This window comes from Primulina tabacum, chromosome 17 (genome assembly GCF_025594145.1).
Source record: "Primulina tabacum isolate GXHZ01 chromosome 17, ASM2559414v2, whole genome shotgun sequence".
NCBI classification, from domain to species: domain Eukaryota; kingdom Viridiplantae; phylum Streptophyta; class Magnoliopsida; order Lamiales; family Gesneriaceae; genus Primulina; species Primulina tabacum.
The window spans coordinates 32,039,564-32,048,135 of record NC_134566.1 but is presented as its reverse complement, the minus strand read 5'-3'; the positions used below and the strand labels follow the sequence as shown (position 1 = coordinate 32,048,135).

At 31.2% G+C, this 8,572-nt stretch overlaps 1 protein-coding gene across 1 annotated transcript; it reads right to left on the bottom strand.

The window, feature by feature from the left end:
- Nucleotides 1–411: 411 nt before the first annotated feature.
- Nucleotides 412–1,933, bottom strand: LOC142531672 (U-box domain-containing protein 26-like). Its single transcript, XM_075637894.1, has one exon. The coding sequence runs from the start codon at nt 1,695–1,697 to the stop codon at nt 450–452; it is 1,248 nt and encodes a 415-aa protein (XP_075494009.1). The 5' UTR covers nt 1,698–1,933; the 3' UTR covers nt 412–449.
- Nucleotides 1,934–8,572: the final 6,639 nt, after the last annotated feature.

The following is an 8,572-nucleotide window of genomic DNA, read 5'->3' as shown; positions in this document are numbered from 1 at the left end:
TGTCTCACAAAATACGACCCATGAAATCGTCTCATACAAATTTTTGCCTAAATTTGTATCTTTGATTCAACAAGAGATGTCTCATGTAATGTAATCCAAAGTATGAGTAATACCAACTTATTGTACAAAGTAAATCAAATTTGTCACAAATTAACATGATGTTAATTAAGGTTATCTTAAAAGAAACATACATTTTCAACTAACTAAGTACATTATCGAAATAATTTGCTTCCCATGTCAAAAAAATTGCAAAATTAGATCTCCTATTCGACTTCTTTGGCAAAATCTTTTTTGATGGATTAAACTTATAAGATATAAAACGAAAACGTTGCATACAAAAATACATGCATCGTCAAAATTCCATATGTACTCATTTCCAAGCGTCACATTTTTTTTTTTTGTTATATATATTACTTTCTTCTAAATTTGAATTTATAAAATACCATTGATCAAAACAAAACAACGTCGCTGCAATGAAAATCACAGGAATTCTCCATGGAGTCCTGGGGCCACGAGTCGCGAAGCAATTTCAGCAGCATTTGCGCCTTTCGCTTAGCTCTCACCGTGCAATCGCTCTGCACAAGCAGCAGCAGCTGAGTGAACACGCCGGCGGCCAAAGCATCCCTCTGAGCTTTCTCCGATGCCGAGAAAAGCGAGAGTAGAGCTCCGGCTGCATACTCGGTTGCGCGGTCTGAGATCTTCAAGATGATTTTCACCAGTAAGGGGACCATCATGGCGTGTGAGACGAATGCTGCGCAACCTGATTGGATACGACATAAAAGTTCCACCGTCGCCAGTGCTCTCTCGGTGTCGCACTTATCGAATTCCACCAGCCTGTCAACCAGCGCTTCCACCGCACCTGCCGCAATGGCCTTGTGCCTGTGCTGCTTCGCGAGACATAATGCGAACAGGGATTTTATTCCGATCTTCAAAGCCCTGGGATAAGCCAGGGGATATTTCAAAATTCCAACAATTCCATCAAACACTCCTTCGACGCCGCTGATTTGGGCTCGAAGCTCAGGCAACCTTAACCCTGCCACGACTGTCTCAATCATAGCTGCTGAGTTTACTCGAACGTCGATCGAGGAATGGAACAGTAAATTGACCAAATAACGAATCCGATTCAAATCAGCAGCCACGAACATACAGTCCTCCTCGGTTAGCGAGAACATCGCCAAAATGGCGAGCGATTCGTGATCCAACTCAGATGAATCACCGTCGACACCCGAGAACTCGATCGAGAGCAGAATCTCACGTCCATTACTCGCAACAATAACCGCCCGATTCTTCTCCGAATCACGCGCGAGCCCTCTAAGCCTTCTCAACGCCGAGATTCTCAAACTCGACGGAGCCGAAGCAGACGAAGCCTGGTCCAGCAGAGTCCGAACCAAAATCGGGTCCGCCGGTTGCTTGGGAGTAGGAATACGCTCGACTCCAAACGACCGGTTCGCGACACACCACTCCTGAATCAGCCGCCTTAGAGTGTGATTGGGTATGAGGGTAAAGTCCGTCAATGCAGCCCGGGTGACCGGGCACGTGATATTCCCAGTTCCCACCCACGATTCTATGCTTGAACGGTCGAACGTTTGACCTGTAGAAACAGTGACCGGGTCACGCATCAGCTCTAAAGAAATCGGGCATCGGAAATGGTACGGGATCTGTACGACGTCGTCCAACGGCTGCAAACTCCGAGGCATGTTCAATATCACCCTATTTCTTTATCTTCCCAACTTTCTGCTAGAATATATGTATACGTGAACTTTGTTCGTAAAATTTTCAAGAAGAAAAAAAATGTAGTAGAACAATCTCCCAAATCAGAGAAGACTGCGAATTCTCTTTTAACTTTGTTGGGAGAAGAAGGATTGAATCAAAATGAGAACAGAGACATTTCTCTGAGTTTCTATTCTTCCCAATTTGTACTACTCCACACGTGTGCTTTCTTGACTCAGGCTGAGTTGTTAACCATGGTTAGTTAGGTGGTGTTTGTAGTCAAAGAGAATTTTGGACGAGGCAAAATGGCGGGCCCCAATTCCATTTTGATGTTTACTTCAGTGGGAATCAATGTCTTGAGGTGGGTTGTGCTTAGTGGGATTTGGTGAGTCTCTGCCTTTGTTTTCTTGTATTTCACGTTATGATTGAGTTTTCAAAGTTGTGAAGACTTTAGTATCAGATAAGTTATACATTTATAGATTATTTTTGTGTTTGACAGGTCTCTTGTGATACGGTCTCACGAATTTTTATCTGCGAGACGAGTCAATCTACTGATATCCACGATAAAAAGTAATACTCTTAGTAAAAAAAGTAATATTTTTTCATGGATGATCCAAATAAGATATATGTATCATAAAATACGACTCGTGAGACCGTCTCACACAATTTTTTGTCTTTGTGGTTTATGTTATTGAATTATACAGAGGAAAGTGTTTATGTCAAATACATTTTTTATTAAATTAATTTTAACACACTTATTATACATTTTATTTAGAATAATAGCTGCACCCTTTAATTAAGTGTAACCCTAGATCTTGACCACATTCTCAATTTCTCATTTCTTTTAATGTTACATAATATTTATAATACACAGAATATATCTTCCAGTTATTTTACATGTATGTGGTTGTGTCTGGCTGGAGTTTGGAGCATTTATTTATGTAAAGCTTGAGATTTCCAAGAAAAAGCTGAGTGCCATTTAAAAATGCAAGATCTCGTATATAACACCCAAATCTGGAAATTACAAGGCTTCCCATTGGTGGTGTAGTTGACCAGTAAATTGACCGCTGAGCAGTTGGATGAATTTAGTGCTGCTGAGTTGGGGAGATTCCAGACAATGCCAAAACCCATCACCAATTCCAAAAAATAACTATTCTCGGAAGAAAATAATTCTGCAACCCAATGAAATCATGTGTATGTCTTCGTGAGACGGTCACGAATCTTTATCTGTGAGACGGGTCGACCCTATCGATATTCACAATAAAAAATAATACTTTTAGCATAAAAAATAATATTTTTTCATAGATAACCCAAATAAGAGATCTGTCTCATAAATATGACCCGTAAGACCGTCTCACACAAGTTTTTGTCTGAAATTAAATAAATGAGCTGGGTAATTTCACTGAGAAGTAGATGCTTTGAGACATTTGGAATAATATGTAGTTCTTAGATATTTTTAAAATAAAAAAAATAAGCTTGAAATGAGATAATAGTAGGTCATTTCATCTTTTAAAGATCAACCATATAAAAGGATGATTCCATGGCTGACATGAAGAAAACTCATGTCAGAACTGTAAAAATAGATCGAGCCAACTTCACTCGAACAAAAAAAAAAACACCAAGTCATTAACATTTTCTAATGAATTAAATTTTTTCGCTGATTTTTTCATGCAAGTTATTGGAAGAAACACTCCCAAGAAAAAAAAAAAAAAAGAAAAGACATGGTCCTAACAAAATTAGAGGTTGTCCCATCGAATCAAATAATTGACCGTGGATAAAAGGAATTTGCAAATTATTTAATAAAGACCCTAAAATAACATGGCAAATTTCAAAAAAATACATCTATACATCTTTGGTTTAAGATTCAGTATCTAGATGATTTTTTTTACAAATCAATAACTGACAACTCTACAAACTTAGTTTTAGTTCCCTACAAAGATAAATTTACATTTTTGCCCTTTTATTATTTAAATAAATATATAATTTTATCCACCAAATTAATTGTGTGTTTTCCATCTACCAAAATATTAGTACCTATTATGGGGTTTCAGATACTTGATTTTGTTATTTGAATACTCCAAATGTGTAAAAAAAAATACTATATTTTCGAAAAATAACAATAAATTCAGTCATTGTTGGTTTTTCATTAAAAATGCATTATGATGATTTATTTATGTCATTTTATTTTTTAAAAGATATAGTTGTTCACTCGTCGTGAAATAAGATTAAGTACTTATTTTAACATATAAAGTATCTATTTTGAAGTTCCAAATACTTGATTTGACTCTTTAAATACTCCGAATGTGTAAGAAAATACGAAGATCACCATAAATTCAGGCATTGTTTGTCTTTTCATGAAAGATGTATTTGGATGATATATTCATCTCATTTAATATTTTTTTGTAAAAAAAATTAAATTCCCAACTAAGCATGTATATTTTAAAATACTTAGTTTTACTTGAGAAATACATATTTTGAGTTTGCAAATACTTGCATTTCGTAAATGAGATACTCACAATATGTATTAAAATACTGGATATTCGAATAGACAACGTAAATTCACCAAGTATTGATATTTCAATAGAAAATGCATTTGGATAACATATTCATCTCATTTAATATATTTTTTTGTAAAAAAAAAATAATTTCTCAAATAAGCATGAAAATTTTAAAGTACTTAATTTTACTTGAGAAGTACCTAATTTGAGTTAGCAAATACTTGATTTCGTAAATGAGATACTCACTGTATTAAAATATTATATATTTGAATAGGCAACGTAAGTTCTCCAAGTGTTAGTATTTCCATGGAATATGCATTTGGATGAGAAGTACTTAATTTGAGTTTGTAAATACTTGATTTGATATAGGAGATACTCATAATATGTCATAGAATACTGGATATTCAAATATGCAACGTAAGTTCACCAAGTGTTGACTTTTCACGGAAGATGCATTTGGATGACATATTCATCTCATTTAATGTATTTTTGTAAAAAAAAAAACAAATTCTAAAATAATTATGAACATTTTAAAGTACTTAGTTTTACTTGAGAAGTACTTAATTTGAGTTGGCAAATACTTGATTTCATAAATGAGATACTCACAATATGTAATAAAATACTGGATATTCGAATAGACAATGTAAATTTTCTAAGTGTTGGCATTTTCATGGAATATGCATTTGGATGAAAAGTACATAATTTGAGTTTACAAATACTCGATTTGGTACAAGAGATACTCGTAATATGTAATAGATTACTGGATATTCGAATATCCAACGTAAGTTCACCAAGTGTTTGCTTTCCACGGAAGATTCGTTTGGATGACATATTTATCTTATTTAATATGTTTTTTTGTAAAAAACAAAATAAATTCTCAAATAAGCATGAAAATTTTAAAGTATTTAGTTTTACTTGAGAATTACATAATTTCATATTGAAAATACTTGATTTGGTACGTGAGATACTCATAATATGTAACAGAATACTGGATATATGAATATGAAACGTAAGTTCACAAAGTGTTGGTCTTTCTATGAAATATGCATTTGGATGACATATTCATCTCATTTAATATTTTTTTGTAAAAAAAAATTCTCAAATAAGCATGGATATTTAAAAGTACTTAATTTTACTTGAGAAGTACCTAATTCCATATTGCAAATACTTGATTTGGTACACGAGATACTCATAATATGTAAATAGACTACTTGATATTCGAATATGCAAAGTAAGTTCACCAAGTATTAGTCTTTCCATGAAAGATGCATTTGGATTACATATTCATCTTATTTAATATTTTTTGGTAAAAAAAATTTAAAATAAGCATGGAAATTTTAAAGTACTTAATTTTACTTGAGAAGTATCTAATTTGAGTTTGCAAATACTTGATTTCGTAAATGAGATACTCACAATATGCATTAAAAATACTGGATATTCGATAGACAACGTAAGTTCACCAAGTATTGATATTTCTATTGAATAAGCATTTGGATGACATATTCATCTCATTTAATATTTTTTTTTGTAAAAAAAAAAATAAATTCCCAACTAAGCATGTAAATTTTAAAGTATTTATTTTATTTGAGAAGTACCTAATTTGAGATTGCAAATATTTGATTTGGTACATGAGATACTCATAATATGTAATAGAATACTGGATATTCGAATATGCAACGTAAGCTCATCAAATGTTTATTTTCCTTGGAAGATGCATTTAGATGACATATTCATCTCATTTAATATTTTTTTTGTAAAAAAAAAAAAACAAATTCCCAACTAAGTATTTAAATTTTAAAATACTTAGTTTTACTTGAGAAATATCTAATTTGAGTTTGTAAATAATTGATATCTTGAATGAGATACTCACAATATGTATTAAAATACTGACTATTCGAATAGGCAACGTAAGTTAATTAACAAATTGTTGTTCTTTCCATGGAAGATGCATTGATACGAAGAGTATCTAAATTGGTGAAGTTAAAATATGATAGCTAAGTTGGTACAAAGAATATCTAATGCGAGTTCGCGAATACTTGATTTTACTCTCTAAATACTTATATCCAACTATTTTGGGATGTCAAAATATATAATTTGAAATTAATATTGTGTGGTCTTTGATGATGACATTCGTGGAGTAAAAATGTGATACCTAAAATAATACAAATAATACCTAATACGAGTCCACAAATACTTGATTTTACCATTTAAATACTCAAATTCGATTATTTGATGATGTAAAAATATATAATTTGAAGTCAATATTGAGTGACTTTTGATGATAAGATCCGTGAAATAAAAATGTGATACCTAAATTGTTAAAATTATTATATAATTGGATTCAACTAATAATTGATTTTATCATTTAAAAACTCAAATTTGATAATAAGTATAATGAAAGAATATTGATACATATAATGAATGATTACCAATAAATATTATGAATGAATACTAATGAGGATGATATCAAATGAAGTATTGCCTTGTCATTTAATGAATACCAACAAGTATTGTGAATGAATATTAATGATATTATAAATTAACACTCATAAGTATAAAGAAAAAAATACTAATAAGTATAATGAATAATTATCAATAAGTATTATGTCAAATAAGAATAATTGTCAAATAAGTCATTCAATGATTAATTTTTTTAAAGATCCAGTATTTTCTTACACATTTGGAGTATTTATAGAGTCAAATCAAGCATTTGGAACTCCAAAATAGGTATTTTGTAGGTCAAATTAAATATTTAATCTTATTTCATGACGAATGATGACCTATGTTTTTTTTTAAAATAAAATGACATTAATAAGTCATCCTAATGTATTTTTCATGAAAAGACCAACACTGCCTGAATTTATGGTCAATGCTCGAAAATATTGTATTTTTTTTATATATGTGGAGTATTCAAAGAGCGAAATCAAGTATCTGAAACCCCATAATAGATACTTTGTATGTCAAAATAAGTATTTACTATTCCATGATAATTGAGAAACAATATTTTTTTAAAATTATATTTTAAATGGAGAAGACACATGTAATGTTTGTGAATAAAATAATATATTTTTTTAAATAATAAAGGGTAAAATTGTAAATTTTGCTTTATAAGGGTTAAAACTAAAAGTATATATTTTTCAGGTACTGATTCCTGATAAAATGTGTCTGTATATATTTTTCAGGTACTGATTCCTAATAAAATATGTCTATATACTGAATCTCAATTGAAATGTTGACAGATGCATTTTTCTTAAATTTATCTAAATAACGTTGATAAATCCAGCTGGCATTTGTGTGCGTCGGCTTATTTTTTAAATATAAATGACGGTCGGTAGTCAGCTGAAGTGATGCGTGGTCAAAGTTTAACACATAATCAACCAAAAGCATCTTTATTTCGTTTGTCACGCCAATTCTGACCGCATCTTTTTGGTTGAAATCGAATCATTTATTTACTATTAATTTACAAAGTTCTCATTCCATATATTATATTTATATTAAAAAATGTGAGACGATTTCATGAATCAATTTTTTGATATAAATCTTTAATTTATACTGTATATTAAAAATTATTATATTTATGCCAAAATTATTACATATTGTTGTAAATATGTGTAGGATTGAGCCATCTTATGATTAAAAATCCGTGAAATCGTCTAACAAAAAACCCATTAATATATTAATATTCTAAATTTTAATATTAAATTTCCGTGTAAATTTATATTATATATTATGGTTTCGCTAAAAAAATTAAATATCTGACAATGTTATTATGTTTTTATTTGCTGATGAAGGGAATTTTTTTTAAAAAAAAGTTGTAAAAAAAGGTTAATTAGTAAGATAAAAGTTAATTATATTAATATAATTGGGGAAATGACGGACGATGTGGAGATGCATTAGGGACTATGCAATGCCTGTGGTCAACCGGGCAAAGATTTGCGGTGACAGCTTATACAACCTTTGATTCCCCAATGCACGCACGTGTGCCAGCTAAGCCACACCACATTTTACTTCCCAGCCTTTTTCATTTTATTTTTTGAGCATGTCTCCCTTTTTATTTTTAAGAGTTTGTTTGGTTTCAAGAGAGACATAAAAAATACAAAAATTTGTCTGAGAGAGTCTCACGGATCATATTTTGTGATACGGATCTCTTATTTGGGTCATTCATGAAAAAATAGTACTTTTATGCTAAGAATATTACATTTTATTGTGAATATTGGTAGGGTTGATCCGTCTCACCGATAAAGACTTGTGAGGCCGTCTCACAAGAGACTTACTCCACCAAAATAAGTTATTAGCATATTTTGGTTTAAAAAATTCTTTATTGTATGTTTCTTAAACACATGTTACGTGTTAGGTTCTGCTTA